Below are 20,340 nucleotides of genomic sequence, written 5' to 3'. Positions count from 1 at the left end.
CCATACAAAATGATTTTTATGAAAACTAGAATAATTATAAATATAATCATACTCCGAAATCGAGGTCATTATTACATTTTATATTTTGACTAACGCATAGCGAACATTTAGATTATCGTCAGACTGATGGTACACAACATGAGGAAATAGTTAGTTTAACATTAATTGATCACAGATTTCAAAAAATTCTAATCACCCAAAGTTTTAATAACTTTACTTTTAAGACCCCATCATATAAGTTAGATTATTAAGATAAATGAAATATCTAATACCTAACATCTAATCATGGAACATTTGGTTGGTTATTAAGAATCCAACAAATCATTATTCCACTGCATTCTCTCTCATATGTTTAATGCTCTAAATTGTATACTCATTAATGTTGCACATACTTTAGCAAATGATAAAAACGCCATCTTGTTATAAGTATTTCTTGAGTAAGATATTTTCGTTAAGTATGGCACTATATATGTTTGAGCCCAATCCATTCCAAATTCAGTAACTAATAGTTTAAATACATCCATCGCTGTTTGCTGAACAGTTGATTCTGGAAAATATCAAATACATTACTCAACTATTTAAGTATCATGCAAATATTAAACTGTTTCATACAAAATAGTAGGGAATCAATACAACGTTTTAAAAATAGAATTAAATAATATTTACTTGGGTCAGTTAACAGTATTAAAAACGGCTGTTCTAAATAATCTTCAAAAAATTTGAGACCCTTTTGGATTGCCAATATATATAAATAAATTGCACCAGTGTTTCGCATTTTCCACGAATCACTTATAATAAATGCTTTCAAACAACATATTAATCGATCTTCTGGTAGTACTATCAAATCCTAAATATATAAATAAACATTAAAATGATAAAAAATGAACAGGGTGAGCTTTTATTTTAGACAATTTTATAGTTAAAAAATTATATTTTCTAATTATTTAATTTTTAAAGCAAACATGTCATTAATGTCAAAGGCTTTTCTTTACTTAAAAAATCAAGCACTATTTCTCTTTACAAATATGCTTATTATATTGTAAAGCATAGATGTATGTATTATTTTTTTAAATAAATGTTAACTTTATGTTTATTTTCTCTTCATACAGTGTAAAATTTGATTTTATTATGGAAATATTATTGAATTATCTATTTATAGTTTATTATTGATAGGAGTTTAAAGTTAAAGTAGGTACTGAAGTACCTAACACAGTAGAATAATTAGATTACAATGTGCAAAGAAAAAATATTTGTCCTAAAAATAAAGTACCTATATGTTACTATATTTGGTAAGATAAGTATTAAAAAGAAAATGTGCTTTCTAAAAATATTTAATAACTAAATATAAATACTATCACATTACATTTTTAAATACACTGTATTTATATGATTATATTTACATTGTACTGTGATCCTAAAATATCCTTCATATATTTCACAACATTAAATATTACATCAACATTTTTGTCTTTAAGTAATTTGTTAACCAAGTCCACAAAATAATCTTTAATTCTGAAATATATATAGGCGTATACATAGTTTGTCAAGCATTGGTAGCTTGTATGTTTTAAAGAAGTACTTAGGGCATAATTGTATTGCATTGAATTATAATACATTTTCAACAATAACAATTTTCCTAATACTATAAGAAAATGTATATAATTACGAATTATAAATAAGAACTTTATGACTAGTAGGTATATACTATATTATTATTAAACAGAGACATTAATAATTTCCAAAAATAAGTAGGTAATCTAAATAATATTCATATACACCTGTGGAACTGTGGGCTACTTGTTCTAAAATTGCACATGTATTTTGGACTAAATTAAACATTTATACTATTGCTTAAACACTATTAATATAATGATATATTTTAGTATTTGTGTAAGGCGTATTTGCATCACATAGGTATATTTGATATGAACACATGAGCGATGAGCCACTTGCTTTAATATACCCACTATAATTTACTGGGAGTTCCAAGAAATGGTTTGAACTTTGCACGGTGGTTAAAATCATTGCAAAGCTATTGATTATTTTTTCTCGATATTATATATGTAGGTAATTGTTAACGTTTTCGCTGTTTAAATGTATAATGAAATTAATTAAAAATATTTGTTTACAATAACATGTTATACATAGCAATATTTCAAAATAAAATAAGATATACCAACCATTTTTAAATATTTTTTATTATTTGAATGATTTTAAATGAAAAACAACATCAAAAATAAACATTTTGGTAAGCCCAACATAATTCATTAATAATTACTGCATTAAAATACAATACAAATCTATGTATGCCAACTTACACTATATTAGGCATTATTTTTCCAAATTTTGCTAAAACAGCTGGAACCTCCAGCTTACATTTCACATCAGTATCCTGACTTAAATTGCATAAGGTTGGAATTAAAAATTTGGTTACCAATTTAGTAGCTTCTAAGTAAGTCAAATTTTCATAAAGAACAACAGTACAATCATAAAGAACACTGACAGACTGCAATCGAACTTCTATTTGTTGGTCTTTAGTTAATGAAATGAGTACTTTCATTATATTTTCAGTAAGCTTTAAGCAACTTACACCAATTACAAGCAACTATTTAAAAACTAGCTAATTATTAAACAATTGATGCAAAACTAAATAAAAATGTAAATTACTAAAATGATACCTTGGCAATATTCTTGATGAGTATTGAACGTACTTCACATGAAGGGTCATTTATTGAATTCAAGACAATAGGAAGAATTGTCTGTTTTGTGTAAGAGACATCAAATTTTTTTGAAATTGTTATTGCTATTGATAAAGCCAAAATTCTAACATGCTCCTAATAATAAAACTATATTAATTTAAATTTATAGAAATTTGGTAAGATTACATTTTGGTCAAAACTAAATTGTTCCAAACGTGGAGTTAATTTACTGTCAAAAATTGACATATGAACAATTTCGCTGAAATCAACCAAGTTGTTAGCTGCATTTTGACGAACAGAAGGTAACGAGTCTAAACTTAAGAAACAATGATAGTCAATTAAGTCACCTATAATAAAACAAATTATTTAAAAAAATTCCCATAGACTTAATATTAAAAACAAGAAATTTACTTTGATATTTTGGACTGACACGCATATAAACTGTAGTGAATAGATGACTAACAGAACAACGTTTAGCACATCTATCATTCATTGTCAAACTAGCGATAAAAGGTATAAAATAATTTTCCAAATCGATGACTTCCATAATATCGGCCAATGTTTGCAATGATTTGATGGCAGCCATCCTTACATTACCAACTTTAACACCTGTTAATTCTTCTAGGGGTAGCTAAAAATGGATAAAATGATAAGTTAAATCCTTAGAAAATAAGAGATAACAATTGTATTTGGCATTGTTTTCATTAAACATGGTAAATAGGTACCTAATACTAATAGGTAGGTACCTAGCTTATAAACCTAAGATCAACAATTTTTGTAAATTAAATATATACCTACAACCTACATAGTACATATTATGGCACGGCAGGTCAATTCAGATAACATCTAAATACAATAGATATGTAGGAATAAAAATAAATATGAGACGATGTCAAATTTGTTTAATTTCGCCAGTAGCGGTTTGCAGGGAAAACATTAGAAAACAGGTGGAGATTATCGTGGCGCTGTGAGACAATTCGTTTATATTTTTAACTTAAAACATTTTAAGTAGGTACTTAATCGTTAGATATTAAATCAGAGTAATCAGACATCAGTTACCTATTAAGCTATACCTATTAATGTTGCGAAATCACTCAACGATTACCGAAAACGCGTTATTGTTGTTCGTTTTTTATTTATGATTTGCACATTTATATAGTCAATGGTCGGCTATTGTCTAAAAATGAATACCTAATACCTATCAATGGGTAGGTAATTATGTAACATTATGCCTGACATATATTTTTTTCAACATCTCCCTGACCCACGATTTAAGATAGTTCCGACCTATCTTAGGACTTAGACATAATATTATGGTACTATCTTAAATCGTGTGCTGACCTAAAGACTCACGCCTCGCAACTATAGCAGACCCGTCGCTGGGGTACAAGCAAGTCATGTATTGCTTTAGGGTAGCATCTCATTTAAAAGAATTGGAGGCGGAAAAATTAAATAAATATCGGCATTAGAATTTTCGAATTAGGGTGGAAAATGGTTAAGCAAATTTGTTTTACTGTACATAAATAACTACCTAGGTAACTATTATAAGTACTTAATTGATGTCTTTAACTTACCAGCAAAATGTGAGCATATTTTGGTCCTCCCACATAAATTTCAAATTCACCAAGAACTTCAGCTAAATCCTTCAATTCTGACAGTTGCTCAGCAATTATAAGATGAGTAAGGTATGGTACTAAGTGTTTACGAGTATTTTCTGCTCCGAGTTTTAAAGCGACATCCCGTAAAAAAGGCATTGATTCCAAACGATTCTATTGATTCATATAATAAAAAAATACATTGTTATTAAATTGTATTCAACTTATTATAATGTAATGAAGAAAGACGAGGGCCGTACATAAAATATAATTATAATACCAAAAAAATAAATAAATATAAAACAATAGCTGCCAGAGTAAACATATAATGCGAAATATGATTCTAAATAAACACAATATTTAAATATTTAAGATTAAATAGATTTTTACTTTTCGTGACTTCGTATAGATAGACGTATAAGCATATTTAAATATAATGGCATACTTGTAAAACATTTAAGGAGGGATGTAATTTACTCACTTTCGCACTACTTAAAATGTTTAAATTTATAATAAATACTAAGTATTAAGTATAGGTGTAAGTACAAGGTACGTATACGTACCATATACGTGAGCTGAGCAGGAATTTAGTATGGGGTGTGCCACGAAGAAAATGGGCCACTTTCCCCTAAATGGATTTCAACAAATATAACATAAGCAGCCCCCATCCTATAAAAAAAAATATTTATATTTGTGTTTCAACAAATAGATTATTATTTAAAAAATAAGGACCTAATGACCTATGTATATTTTACTATATTTTTAATTTTTACAGATATCTTTTAATAATAAATTATAGCATACTTAAATTATAATATTGAATAAAATTATTACATCACTAAATTTAAGATCAAATTTTTAATAATAGAAAGTTTTAATTTTAGTTTCCAATAAGTAAAAGTAGTAATACACGTCTTGGAATAAAAATATATCACTCTTGTTTTATTTAACTGGTTATCTAAATTTGTTCATCTTCGTGGGTTACTATTCCTAGGTACTATTTATTTTGTAGCTTAAACATTATTAAAGAAAAGCCTCGGAATGAATAAAATTCGTACAAATAGCCACAGGCCATTCAAGCCTGGCCAATGATCAGTGGATACTTCCAACATTAACTTTAAGTTAAGTTTATATACAATTTTTTAAAAATTTAAAGTGTATCCGATTATTTTTTAAACTCAGTTAAGTTAAAAGCAAGGTTAAAACTTAAAAATTATATGGAAACCGACACTGAACTTGTACACCTAATTTAAGTTATTATTATTTTTATATAAATTGCTAGTAATTTAATTTAAAATAATAAAAAAATAAATGTATAGTATGCGATATTATGCATCATCAATAATAATTTAATTATTTGTAAATTATCGTAACTTGGATTTGATTAATAGTTACTCGTTAACTATTTATTAAGTTCATATATCAATAAATATTAGTTAAGTTAAAATTTAGTTAGGGAAAATAAAATTAAAAAAGATAAAATTAACTGTTTACCTTGCTCATGCCCAGGCTTGAATATATTTACTCTAAATCAGATACGGAACTATTTTTAACATAGTATGCCCAAATAAAGAGGTGTTGACAAAACCAATATGATTATAAATAGAAAAAAATAGGTAGGTACCTATATAACAAACTAATTGAATCATAAAAAAGTAAAGTAAATTAAAAACAATATTATATGCTTCAACTTTGAAACAAAATTAAGCAACATGGGTACTTTGATAATGCTTCACAGAATTATAATCGATATCGACTATTTTATTAAAAAAATATTTTGGGTGAAATTATTTGCTCTCCCCCCCTCCGCTGTTCCAAATTGTTATTAACAAGTGTTAGGCATAAAATAATATATTGGTCAAAAATTATATGTTTCGGCAACAAACGGAAACTTACCACAAGGCGATCACAGTTTACAGTAGCTTCGATAAATGAGCGATCGCAATTATTATCATCGTTTAACTCCAAATGGTTGTCGCCGCGATAGGTTTTGGGAGTTCCTTGTTCAATTCGTTCAGCCATACTATCCACTTTTCTCAGTAGACAAATTGGACAACTTCTAACTTTAGAATAGAAAACGAGCTTCCCGGGTACTAGAAATGTAAATATGTAGCATAAATCAATATTGACGATACCTACTCGACTACCAGTCCTTTACATCGAATACCTATTATTAACGATCGTGGTGACTGAATAAGTAGGTAGGTGCTAGTTACAAATGTCAAATTGAAAATGCAAAATTGCAGTTCCGTACTTCCATATTGAAATGGCATTCATAATTCATCGAAGTCGACGTGCAGTCATCGCTGTTCAAGGGCGATTTCTACCATAGATGTTTTTAAAAATGAAGTCATCAAAGACGTATCATAAAAATATAATATATTACGCCTCCAATAGACACGGCTTCTATTTTAGTACCACCAAGGCGCCAAAACAACAAAATACAACATTTGAAATTCCCAGGTCATCTCGATTCTAAGGCACTATTTTTTTTTATAATAATTATTAGGTTTATAGTTTAAACGTCTATAATACAAAATGGTATCATGGACCATGGTCTAATATTTGGCTATTGAAAGGAGAATTTACTTCTACAAATAATGACTGTACCGACGGTTTTCAATTATATCAAAAGAAACTTATAATTTATGTTTACTAGACCTCGTTCCAATTTACATAGATATACCTACCTACTATCGAGTATAATAACTTACTGGGCAGTAGCCTTTAGCATAGGTGGAATTAGGGAGAGCTAAAAATAACTATAAGTTTATAACATTGGTAGGTACCTAATTACTTGAAAAACGTGGACTTCGCCTCTTCCAACATCCACTATTGCCCATCATCTACAAACACGTTATCGTTTTTTAAAAAAAAATTTTTATTGTCCTTGAAACTTTTAATTTCTGGTTCGACAACTAAGGTCATTAGCATTGCATTTGTAATATTTGTATATATATATATATTAACATTTTAATAACGATATAGTTTATACTGTAACAGACATTATACTCAAACAATTACTAACAAATATTTTTACAATTAAATAAAGAAGTATTTATTTACATATTGACGTTTTATATTATTTTAAAGTATTAAAAATATTACATTGGTAACAATAATTAAATAAATAATCATTACAGAATTGCTTTGTTCAAATATGTCTGAATTGAGAGTTATTGTTACTTGTAAATTGTTATTGGTTATATAAATTTGGATGAATAGTTTTAGATAATAATATGGTACATACATTAACTTATCGACTACCTAAGTAATTTTTACAAGTAAGTACTAACAATATAGGTACTTAGTTGTTTTGCTATAAAACTTATAACATAACTATTAGAACTATCAAAACTCAATAGTTAGGTAGGTAATCAAAAATCACAAAATAAAAGATATTACAAAAAACATTTGGTAAGGCTAATAGGTATAGTAATTGGTAGTTTATATCCTTTTCACATATCTTACTATGGTCTTTAGTAGAAATGTTGAAATAAATTTAAAATTATTTTATAGTCATAAAGCATACCTTTAGAGTTTTGATGGCATATTATGAAGATACCAGAAATCTATTCAAATGTTAGTGAGGCCTGGTATTTTAAACTATAAGGTACTAGGAATCGAACAAAACTATGAAGGATAGATCTTTCATGTGCGATCAAAACATAAATGTTTTTAGTACTATTATCAAAATATTCGAAAACTAGGAATTAATATGGAGAATAGTCGTACTCATTTTTAAGAAATTATTATCTGATTTATCTTGAATTGACAAGCTAAATTATTTGTAGATTCAATTGTATTATAACCATGGAATGTCAAAATTTGATTTGATTGCTTTTGACACCACACATCAAATTATATTTTTCACTTTTTCATCTAATAAATCGGTCCATATTAAACTAATTAATAATTGGCCTTCTATAATACATTTATATACATAGTGAATTCAGATTTATCATTTCAATACTTTGAACTATGAAGTTGATTCACCATTGGATTTTTTTTTTAGGCAGTTAAATGAAAAAATACCCTGAATCAATTGAATAATATAATATTCTTAACATTGAATACACAATTAAATAATTTGCACTTTGCAGGTAAGACAAATAGTAAATATAGTAAGTATATCTAAATTTCACATATTTACATTTTTCACCAGGTGCTAAGTCCATTCAAGGAAAGATAACATTTGACATTGATTTTCATAAATAATTTCATATTGGTCAGATTAGTTCATTTTACTGAATGAGATTGTTCGATCTAACATAAGTTCATAATATTATATAGATTATCATACATTTAATTTAGGATGTTGTATTATTATTTTACCATCTCTTTTTATTCATAAAATATATGGCCTTATGTTTAATGAATTAAACATTTCTTAGGTAAATAGTAAAATCTTAAATCAGAAGTTTGAAGCGTTTATTTACGCTTCATCTCACTCTCACCAATCTACAAACCGACGACCATACTCTAAACAATCTAAATGTTCATCTCGTGCAGCGGCTGTGCACGTGGTACAGGTCATAATACAACCACTTTCATGGGCATAGATGAGGCAAGCTAAGTGGCCACGAGCTGCAGCTTTGGTGCACACATTTCTTCCCCATTCACATCCAATTTTACGACAATATTTTAAACATTCTAAGTTCCCATGTTTTGCAGGAGTGGCACATGTTAATCGTCCTATCTGACATCCTAATTTATATAAGTATTTCATACAGTCCAAGCTTCCACCTATCGCAGCCTTTTCCAAAATATTTAGACCTAGCGGACATCCGTGTTTTTGTGCATATACAAGACACTTAAAATGTCCCCCAAGTGCAGCATTATTAGTTGTTTCTTCATCCCATCTACATCGATTTCGGTGAGCATATTTTAAACATTTCAAATGTCCACCTCTTGCTGCCGCAGCGCATGTTTTCACGGTTAAGACACTTCCATTCCTGTGAGCATATTTTAAGCAATCCAAGTAGCCACCAGCTGCAGCTTTAGTGCACGTCTTAATTCCCCACGGACATCCAATTTCATGAGCAAACTTTAAACATTTTAAAAAACCACCTTCTGCAGCGGCAGAGCATGCTAAAATTGTCAATTTACATCCAGTTTCATACAAGTACTTCATACACTCTAAGTGTCCACCTTTAGCAGAGTATTTTAAAATGGTGTCACCATATGGACATCCATGCTCATGTGCATATTCTAAACAGTCAAGATATCCATTTTTTGCAGCCCTCTTGGATGTTCTAGTGGTCCACAGAAATCCATTTTCATGGGCAAATCTTAAACAGTCCATATGCCCAACTCTTGCAGCTTCAAAACATGCTACCTTAAAGTTTTCACGATATGCATAGATACATTCTGTATGATTTGGATCATATGGCAAATCAATATTTCTTTTAATGGCATCCAATATTTTGCGACAACAGTTCTGTATATCAACTACCGGTGCATTTCTAATTCTGTTGTACTCTTTTTTTTGAATGTCAATACAAGCATAATATGCCATTTTACTTAATGTAAATACAGTGCGCTTATCACAACCATTAGAAAAACATACACGGTCCTAGAAAAACAAAAACAAAGTGTTAAATCAATAGAATTTATTAAAACGATGTACAAGCACTTATATTTACTTTAGGGTTTTCACGACGCATACATGGACATGTATTGTAGGTATCCATTTTTGAATTTCTCTTTTTATTTCTAGTTGTATTCTGTAAAAATAGAAAGTAAAATCTATGTTCATGAAATGGCCAAAGAAAATTTTTTAACATCAATTACAATTTACAATAAAGAAATGGTGATTAGTGACAAAAGTTGATTATATTATATGAAGAATAACAAAATTAATGATTTCTAACTAGGTGTGTACCTACATATTATTATAAAACAGGCTTCAAATATCAAAAATAAGACTTCTATGAAAACTTTTATAAAACAAAAAGTATTAATAAATATTTATACTTTTATGATTATTAAAATTATCAATCATGGTAAATTGTTAAAACTATTCAAAATACAAAATATAAAGTATGACGTTGCAGGAAACAAATTCACCCGCCAGACCGAATAATTTGACCACCAACACGTCCAAGGATAGATTTAATTTGTTTAAATTAGCCACAATCACAAAAAAAATTATTTAGACATTTTCTACCACAAAACTATCAATAAGCCTTAAGAATTTTAGAAACATGGAATCATCCAAATTTAGAATAACAATATATGAATCATTGATTATTCACCAATCTTTTGATGAAATATTTGAAACTTGTAAATAGTATTATGTTGTTTTTGATTTTTTTTTTATGTTGGGTGGGTTGGTGGAGGCAGAGATGAAGTATTCTAACAATTTACATTGGCAGTAAAATAAGCTTACCAACTTAGTATGAATCAAGCGGCAAGCACTAATCACTAATCAGCAGAGGCCATGGGTCGGCGAACCACACGTCCACTCAAATCAACTTAAGTGTAGACTCGAGCAAATTATGGTGTATGCGAGTATGCCGTCTAGGCTAATCCGGCGAGTAGACCGTCTGGTACTTAGAACTCGATTTATTGATTTCACCCACTGTATAATTGTATAGTAATAGATAATTGAGCTCCGCATCGAACGGAATGTTAGAGCGACGATCAAAATGAGCTAAATGCGAGTGGTTCGTTATTAACATTAATTTTATTATTACTATCAGGCACAAACTCTCCAAAGGCAGTGTTCGGCGACGATCGATAAAAATACATCAAATGGAAAATCATAGGAACAAATTCAACTGCAAGTCACAAGATGAGAAGAGCTCGGCGCGACGGCGCCGACGGGCGAAAACGCTCAGGCGCTCATCATTCGGCAACTCAGGACGTCGAAACGACATCGCCCGTCCTGCACAACAACTTCCGTCGAGTCGGGTCGACCGTTGTTTGATGATTATGATCCGTCACACGATAAGATAATATTAGATAATAATAGATAATATCACAGAATAATATTAAGAATAATATTTATTTGTTATGATCACGATTAAAGATAGTATGGTTGCCCGACGACAAAGTCTTAGAAAAGCGTTATCACACGGCATACGATTTGAATCAAAGTCATGTGATCTGCATAGATAATAAATATTATAATAATTTATTATCTATGGTGATCTGTGACTGTTCCCGCATATAGCGCTCATATCGGTTAAAATGAAAACTAAATTGCGATTTGGACCCGTTAATAGATATTACAGCTTATAAGCTATATTCGTGTCGTGTTTTATTATTTTTCAATTCTTGTATTTTTTTAACAGAACAAAATTCCACACACGACACACTACATTTCCCTCTTTTTCTTTCGTTCAATTATCGGGATACCCGTTTTACTGTATCTGAACTCAATGTCCAATCGGTGACTAAGCAACATATTCATCTAGGAATTTTAAAACAAGCCCTACTTATGTTATAGGTACCTAGTTACTCGTTCAATATGGTAAATTCAAACGTTCAATTGCTTTTGAGTCTGTTAAATATTCAAAAAATGAAGCATTTATTTTATATGCATGTTTATTATATTATTAAATGTATGTATAACAATAAGTAATGTACATTATAAAACCGTGGACATTTTGTGCTTGAACAAAACTGGAATAGAGACTTTCTTCTTCATTCCAACTACAATCTGCAACACACATTGAACAATACAATTTATAATTTAGGATACTATTAGACATTCTTTTAAGTACTTGGGTATTCTCGATGCATTTATCTGGCGTTGTTTCTCGTTGTACAATTTATCGAATTTTGTTTGAAGGTATAACAAATTCCGTTCTCCAGTCATTAATCTGGATTGTAATAATTTATTTTCGTCCTTCAACTTCGAAAGACATTTGTTTTCAAATCTAAAAATAGATATGCATACGGTTGTTACTTGATTAGCAGTTCAAATATAATATTATTTCATCTTCCTAGAATAAGCTATATTAAACACAAATTATACTGATTATTACGTTAATTTTTTATTTTCAATTGACAATTTCCCGATTTCAATTTTCGCTTCGTTGATATTTTTCGATTGAATTTTCTTATCAAATTCGCTTGACGTCTGAAATCGTGCAACTGCGTTTGTCAATTCATCGTTTTTTTGTTTAGTATTATTCAACTCTTCTTGCATTTTATGGATTTTTTTCTCAAACTAAAGTATAATATACTCAAATGAACACATCATTTAACTAATATTATTTACATGGTTTATTAGTTTATGAGTAAATAGTTATTTTCGACAAGAAAACATTGTTTACATGTATAATACTAAAATGTGTTAAGTATGGAGATCGTCAATAAGTTAATCACTCCAGGTTATTTTGAGAAAATTGTTTTACCTCTTCGATAGTAGATTTCATTTGGTTTGCTTCTAATTGTTGACGTTTTTGGCATTTGATATTAAATTCTAATTGCGTTTTCATAGATTCCTCTAATTTCTCTGCCTGTTCAGTCTTATTTCGTAATTCATCATTTTTTTGTTCCACGCCTTCAAAAACTTTATTTGCTCTCCGAATGTCTGGTAAAGATAAAAATAAACAATGATTGACATCACTTATATTATATTCGACAAAATTGTTTAATGACAAGGTAATACGTACTTTTTTTCATGGACTCCATTTTCTTAAAATCGTTTCTTACTTGTCTGCAGAGCAAAGTTGATTGTCTATTAAGTAATTTACATTTCTGATCATAATCATCCTTTTGAATCTATTAAACAAATATACTACTGTATATTATTCAATGCAACTGACATGATATTATTGTTTCATACTGTTACAGTGTTACCTCTAGTTTTTGAATCTTTGAATCTTTATCCAAGACTTCTAATTTATCATAGATAATATTATATTTTTGTTTTTCGAGCAAGGCTCTAGTAGCCTTTTCTTTATCTACTGCTCTTTTTACATCATACAAGCTTTTAATCACCACGCCTCGATATTGAAGCTGTTTTTTCTCTTGACTATCATATTTTAAATGTAACCTATTGAACAAAATAAACAGCCTATATGTTTTAATTGTATTTCTTCAAGTGTACCTAATATAAGGTTAAGACGTATACCCTTTGATCACTTGTTCCAAAGCAAATATTTTATTTTCATAATGTTTTTCTTTTATCGAACCTGAAATAAATAGTTAATCCAACATTTAAAACGTGACAACCGAAAACAATCATGGGATATGTATGTTATAAGTGCCAACCATTAAAATTATTCAAAATATTTAATATCTATGCGATCAGGGGTATACACAATTTACTCTCATATTCAATGTGCTTAACTACATGTAGTAGGTATATTTTTGGCATTGAATAAAATTCTAAGTTTATTTTAAATTACAATAATATTTTGATCCCCAACTTTACACCCCAGCATTCAGTTTATAGATTGATACTAGTTGTATTTAAATTTAAAATTTAAATCTGCATTTAAAGTACAAATTGTACTTTTTGTCGTGACTTCCTAATACGGTCACGAGGTTATAATTAATTATCTACTAAATATTGTAAATTGCTAAATACAAATCCAGTTTATAATTATTATTGGTAATATAGATGGTAAATTATAGTTATGGAATAATTTACCGCATTTTATGGCTGGTTCCTTGTCTTCAATTTTACCATATTTCGACTGGTACTGTAAAATACAATTTGTATTACTACACTTAAATATCAACATTCACTCTGAGGTGAGTTCAAAAAAGATATTTTTTAAATTGTATAAAATAAAATGGGCCTAAGCGCATTTTATCAAACAATTTACAAAATATATTTACTTTATGCTACGAACAATATACTTTTAAATTGAATCTGTAAACTTAATAAAATAAAAATATTTATAAATAACGAAATTATAACGAAATTATACGGATTTATACTTTTGAATTAAATTAATAACGAACAATGTTATTTTTTAAGATTCTACTATCAAATAACTCGCTTAGATATAATATCTTACGAAAGGACAGTCGAGGTTACTGAATTTCTTCGACAGATCAAGATTGAGTTTCATGCATTCTTCTAATTTGCGCTTTATTATCGTTATGTCTTCTCCTGTGTATATAAACCTGGTTTTTTGTTTCTCCAATTGATGCTGGAATACATATTATTATATATTTTATGCAATGTATATAAATTATAAAATAAAAATTTTTTTTTAATTACAGCGATTTCGATTAATTTCTTATTTTCCAATTGCTCTGCTAATATTATTCGTTTAAACGTGTTCATTTGTTTGTATAATCCACGTTCATTTTCTTTCAATTCATCGACCGTTATCAATAATTCATTTGCTTCGTCCTAAATAAAATGTTCACCAAGTTAATTATTTTCTGATTATGTTTAATAATTAAAATGTTAAACACAATAATCACCAATTTTTTTTGTAAGCTATTGTTTTGTTTAAGCAGACTCGAGTATCGAAGTATTGACTCTGAACATTCCTTATTCATAGTTTTTATTTTTTTTTCTAGAACTGTTACAAGTTTTTCAGAATCTGTTAATTTGATCTGCGAAAATATTTTTTTGTGAAATATATTATACTTAATGTATTAATTTAAATCAAACATAATACATAGTTATATAATACTTACCAATACATTCTCAACCTTAGTCTCGAGAATTTTATTGGCTCTTGCCAATCCTGTAATTTGCATTTCTTTAAATCGTAATTCGTCCTCGTGGTTACTAATTTGTGTTTTCAGTGCTTTATTCTCAATCTGAAATTATACTCGTGAAATAATTGTATTACTTTTTAAAATATCAAAATCACTTCAAGTTCTTCAATCTTAGCTTTTGTTTTGTCGTTTTCAGTTTTCGTTCGAAGTTTATCCTTGATTTCCTTTTCTTTTTCTAGTTTACATTTCGCGTGAATTTTGTCTAGCTTTCTGTTCGCAACCTAAATATTTATTTTATATTTACTTATCGTGGACATAATGTGTATGTTAATCGTAATAGTATTATATTATTACCACTAAAGCTGTATTACTCTCCGTAACTTCTTTATATTTTTTTTCTAATTCTTCGCGTTTTTCTTTTGAATTCTCATTGGCCATTATCAAATTTTTTTTATCCGTGGTTAGCTTATTTATTTCCTTATTTAATTCCAAGACTTTTGCTTGGACATTTGGTAATTTGATTGTATTTTCCTAAAAAAATACAATGTAATGATATATTTAATATTATATAAATATAGTTGGTCCATATTTGTATGTGGTCTAACTAACTAAATAAAAACAAGGGTACACGTTTTAATGTCATTTAAATTATACGTAAGAAAAATTATAGAAATACCTACAGAGCAATACCAAATATTTGTTGTTTGTTGAAGATGTGGTAACAGTAAATATTGGTATGTGTAGCTACCCTCATAATTAGAATTAAAATGAATACCTACTCTGAATAAGTTATGGAGATCTGTTTTTTCTTTTTCTTTTGTTTTTACAGCCGTTCTTAACTGTGTATTTTCTGCTTCTAGTTCCGAGCACCGATATTTTATCTCGGAATATTCCTTTTTTAACTGATCTAATTCATGTTCTAGTATCACCGGGTCATAATATACTTCTGGTCTGAAATTTCATTTAAAATGTTGAATCTTCGTTTTCCCAAAAAAAACGCTCCTCGTAAAAGTTAATGAATAAAATAATAAACAGTGTATATGCGTTGAAACAGATTAAAGTTTTACAAGTATTCGGACACAATAAAGTATACATCGATTACACTACTTACGATTCTTCCCAAACAGGTATGAATTCCGCAGGTTCGAAATCCATTGTTGTGATTTTTTTTAATATGTAATAGCTGGTAACTAGCTAATGCGAATACTTATAACTGTCAAATTCAATTAACTTCTTATAAGTACGAGGTTCATACAATAAGTACGGTTTATAGACTGATATAGTACATCGCAATTATAAACCACAAGTTATGTCTTAAACATAAAGCGTAGCCGTGGATATCGTATTGATTTCAAAAATAATATGAATTCGAACAGAATAGATGCATTTTTATACAAAATTATTACTTTTTATAAATCATAATATTTAGGTACCTATTTATATAACAATTCACGTGTTAAAATGTTATTTAAGGGTAGAGTTTAACATATAATTTGCCCTTTTAATTATCACCAAAGTTAATTTACAACAACAAACATTTTAACTGAATAAGTTAAGAAGTTATAAGCTAATATGGGTAATTAGTTAAGTCAACAAGTGCTTTTAAGGTTTTGTAATAATTTATCTTGAACTTTAACAAAAGAGCACCAAGTTACAATAAGCTTACAACAAATAAAGAAATTTGATGTCAAATATTATTTATTATTTTTACAGTAACATGCAATGGGAAAATAACAATGATTGTGAATCACTAAACCTTGAAATTAATAAATATTGCTTCCAGGTGCCATCTTTTTGATTGGATTTGACTATAATCTTTACTACTTGGATCCAATCACTTCAAAGTACAAATTTACTATGCTTTGGTGTTTAGGTATATATCACTTTGGAGATCGAATCATAATTTGTTTACCATAAAACTTGTTTGCATACGTTGAATCATGTCATTGCATAATCAATACATTCATCGTTTCTAAAAGATTTAAAGATTTCACCTGAAAAGTATAAGACGAGCACTGTAGTATAGTAAAAATCTAAATACAAATCCTTGTTATTAATAATATTATAGGTAGTACCTATAATATTATTGAGAATATTTCAATAATAATGATTTTTTGAAAAATAAAGGAGCCCGAAATCCAAACGGTGGCTATTCTATTTATGATTGACCAAACCACATATATCGAAAAAAAATGGCTACCATTCACGAAATTATAATTGCGACACTTGATTTAAATGTTCTGAGCTTCGTTGCAGGTAACTGGACGATGTCTATCGAAGGCGAAGATTTTCTTCCGCCCGAAGAAAAACTAATCATTTCAAACCCCGAGGATATAGATGAAGATGCGATGCATCGTGACCGAGATTGTTGACGCAGTGTGCAGCATGCCGGAAAGTGGTGACATCGAACCAGCACTGCCGCCCATCGAGACGACAGGGAACAATGGGCAGGGCGTCGTATACTGACTGGCGGCGAGGTTCACGAGGAAGACGTGCCGGCTGAGGGAATACAAGAAGAGAGGGAAGATATACGGAGCTGCAGGACAGGCAGAAACATCCGGCGACAACCATTGCGCCCATTGCGGTAACGAGAAACCCTTCGCGCGGTCGGCCGAGGCGCATTGTCAGCGCCGCACGGAGAGGCGTCAAGAGCCTGTTACCGTGCGGTTGCTGCTGCCGAAGGGAATGAGATCCGCAGTTTCCCTTATCCCTCCGCCATAGCTGAAGAACACCAAGACAAGACGGCGGCAACGGCGACGTGGAGAATGGTGCGCGCCATAGCGCTTTACGGTGTCCGGCGGACGGCGGTAAGCCGCCGAAATACGTTCTCCGACCTCCCGTGGTGCGACGGGATCGCAGTGGTCAGAGTCACGCGTTCTCATCTGGCGGTTCGGCTGGGTCCCGGATTTTTCGGTCGCCCTCGGAGCGATAGACGGACGACTAGACAGCGGCTAGCGATACCGGCGCGGACAACGACTCAGCCCCGACGGTACCACGACGATGACTGTGTGCTCGACGCGGGGGGGGGGGGGCTGCAAAACACAACGGGTGAGCGATAGATAACTAAGCTAGGGACACGAATGTCAGCACCGCCAGACCCGTGGAAAACTGATAACGTTTCAGGGTACGGTGGTGCACGACTCCTGGACGGCCACCTGGGACGCAGATGCGGCCGACGGGACCCCAGGGAGGATCGGGGAATATCAGGATCGCGGTGCGTTCCGGCGTGGTCCGACGATTGTCCCCATTTTTCTTCCAATGGCAATACCGCCGGTCAAGTCAAGCCTCCGGTCGCCGCCGATTCCGATGGTTATGTGTCAGCTCACTCGGTACTTTGTCAATGCGCACAACATCGCGCTGACCGCTCACCGTTCGTCGCTCCAGCGGTCGTGGCTGTCGGGCCTTGGCCCTGTCATGATGGCCGTCGCCCGAGAGCAAACGCGCTGGCCATTGCACTCAATGGGACGGGTCGAGACTTCGAGGGATCGTATGGAGGTGGCCAGTGGCACCTCGCCATCGCGTACCACTCCCCCCTGCTTTTTTGTCTTGTATGGTGTTTTTTTTTTATTATTTCCTCATATACTAATATTATTTTTCTGTCTTTTTCATTACCTATTCAAAATGGTTGGCCACTTTGAGCCATATTTTTTGCACAAAAACAAAATATTGTTTTTTTTTAAGTATTAAGAGTTTACTTTTATTTATTTCAACAGAATAATGGGCCATATTGCCTATGCTTGTGTGATGACTTATGAAAAGCTAAAAACCAATTTTATATTAGAAACTAGAATAAAAGTATTTCAATTTTTAATACTGTTTTGTAAGAATTTGTATCTGAAAATCAAATAAGTACCTTTATTACAGTAAATTATCAATTTTGTAATATTATATTTGACATTGCAACTAATGTAAGAGCAGAAGAGAAAAAGTAAAAACTATTGTTGACTATTTTCTTCGAAATCTAAAAATTACAAAAACTACCTATATGGTAACCTAACTTAAGTATACCTAATTATTGCAAATAATTCAATAAGTATTATTTAATTATTGATGTAACAATTAATATTTTATTATTGATGTAACAATTAATATTTTATTGTTTTTTGGTTTCTTATGGGTTTTGAAAACTCTCAAGGACACTACTGGAAAATTAGTTGAACTTGCTATTTGAATGGAATCTACATACAATTCTCTATTAATAAAATGTATATATCACTTCTCGCTCTGGACGACCACAATATTCTTTTTTTATAAAAAAATAATATCTACGTTTACCAATTTACTATAGGTACCCATTATTCAGCATTGTGGATTTTAAGACTTGTCTTATTAATATTTTATATGGATGTAAAGACCGAGTTATCTTTGAAGTTTTTGTTGTATAACTATGACTAGAAGCTATTCGAAAATATACATTTAGTTGACAATTTTCAAAAGTGTAATGGTTAGTAAATGCATTTGTAATGTGTGTCATAACATTTTCAAAGCATGTATACAATTAATTTTGATGATTGAAATGAAAACTGTATTGACAATATTATAAACAATTGTTCATATTTATGTTGTTAAAGTAATTTTAGTGTTAACACTCAATTAGATTTATTCCAGATGTGATCATGGGAATAACTACCTAATACCAATCTACTCTTAAATAAACTACTGACAAACATAAACAAACTTATATAAATACATAGGTAATAGTTTTTAAGTTTAATAAATCATTTTATAAGTTGTAGATGACGTTCATATCATACATTAGGAAAATGTGTCAAGGAACATAAACATATTCATAAAAAAAGAACAAATATAATTAATAATATTGATTAAATAATTTGTCAATAAATATGGAGTAACAATTAAATCAAATGTACAAAATTCAAATATTTTTCTTGATTTAAATGGTGCTTGTATAAAAGTCATCTCTCAAAGATGCTCTTGGTTCATGATACTTCTCCAAAATATCTTAAAAAGTTATGCCATGCGATAGTTGCTACCGTGATAGACTACAGTTGTTGACTAGTATCAAAGGGATACAATGATAGTTATATTCAATAGTGAAATAAATAATAACAGAAGATATATAGTAGTTATGGGTTAACATCTACAGTGGCGTATATATCATTTTTGTATGGGGGGGGATAAGAAAAAAAAATTTAAACCTAGTTACTGTTACCTAATATTTGTGCATTCAAATAATAAATAACAAAACATATAAATTTAATATATTTTATTTACAAACTACAAACAGTTCAAAATTATAGTAAAAAATTTAATTTTCTTTTTTTTTTGGCTAATTCATCAATTACCTCTTTGGTACTGATAGGAATATTCCTATGCACAGCCATTAAAGTAAGGCCGTTTAGTCGCTCTAATCAAATCTATTCAAATTTTAAAGACAATATTTA

The 20,340-nt window shown here is 30.2% G+C and overlaps 3 protein-coding genes across 8 annotated transcripts; all 3 read right to left on the bottom strand.

The window, feature by feature from the left end:
* Window positions 1–51: 51 nt before the first annotated feature.
* LOC111027176 (serine/threonine-protein phosphatase 2A 65 kDa regulatory subunit A beta isoform-like) lies at window positions 52–8,055 on the bottom strand. 5 transcript variants are annotated; one of them, XM_022305421.1, is made up of 8 exons: window positions 6,462–8,055; window positions 6,191–6,387; window positions 4,274–4,468; window positions 3,111–3,330; window positions 2,886–3,046; window positions 2,679–2,834; window positions 667–847; window positions 52–547 (listed from the first exon to the last, which is right to left on the bottom strand). In XM_022305421.1, exons 1-8 carry the CDS (start codon window positions 6,565–6,567, stop codon window positions 345–347), a joined length of 1,419 nt encoding a protein of 472 aa, XP_022161113.1. In that variant the 5' UTR covers window positions 6,568–8,055; the 3' UTR covers window positions 52–344. The 5 variants fall into 5 exon arrangements, with proteins under 5 accessions (XP_022161113.1, XP_022161137.1, XP_022161146.1 ...); XM_022305445.1 differs by having other exon boundaries at window positions 7,084–8,055; XM_022305454.1 differs by lacking the exon at window positions 6,462–8,055 and adding an exon at window positions 4,858–4,963 and having other exon boundaries at window positions 6,191–6,291.
* Window positions 8,056–8,519: 464 nt separating this feature from the next.
* LOC111027199 (espin-like) lies at window positions 8,520–11,389 on the bottom strand. The gene is made up of 3 exons (XM_022305462.1): window positions 10,686–11,389; window positions 9,940–10,020; window positions 8,520–9,869 (listed from the first exon to the last, which is right to left on the bottom strand). Exons 2-3 carry the CDS (start codon window positions 9,985–9,987, stop codon window positions 8,748–8,750), a joined length of 1,170 nt encoding a protein of 389 aa, XP_022161154.1. The 5' UTR covers window positions 9,988–10,020; window positions 10,686–11,389; the 3' UTR covers window positions 8,520–8,747.
* A 438-nt stretch (window positions 11,390–11,827) lies between these two features.
* LOC111027166 (uveal autoantigen with coiled-coil domains and ankyrin repeats protein-like) lies at window positions 11,828–20,135 on the bottom strand. 2 transcript variants are annotated; one of them, XM_022305402.1, is made up of 16 exons: window positions 16,047–20,135; window positions 15,715–15,886; window positions 15,290–15,466; window positions 15,091–15,216; window positions 14,912–15,037; window positions 14,693–14,827; window positions 14,484–14,618; window positions 14,278–14,412; window positions 13,905–13,956; window positions 13,383–13,443; window positions 13,109–13,304; window positions 12,922–13,030; window positions 12,661–12,839; window positions 12,289–12,473; window positions 12,025–12,180; window positions 11,828–11,960 (listed from the first exon to the last, which is right to left on the bottom strand). In XM_022305402.1, exons 1-16 carry the CDS (start codon window positions 16,088–16,090, stop codon window positions 11,954–11,956), a joined length of 1,995 nt encoding a protein of 664 aa, XP_022161094.1. In that variant the 5' UTR covers window positions 16,091–20,135; the 3' UTR covers window positions 11,828–11,953. The 2 variants fall into 2 exon arrangements, with proteins under 2 accessions (XP_022161094.1, XP_022161102.1); XM_022305410.1 differs by having other exon boundaries at window positions 16,692–18,999.
* Between the last annotated feature and the right edge of the window lie 205 nt (window positions 20,136–20,340).

The sequence above is a fragment of the Myzus persicae genome, unplaced genomic scaffold (assembly GCF_001856785.1).
Source record: "Myzus persicae strain clone G006 unplaced genomic scaffold, MPER_G0061.0, whole genome shotgun sequence".
Classification (NCBI taxonomy): Eukaryota; Metazoa; Arthropoda; class Insecta; order Hemiptera; family Aphididae; genus Myzus; species Myzus persicae.
Note: the sequence above shows the minus strand (reverse complement) of the source record. Positions and strands in the feature narration are given on the sequence as shown.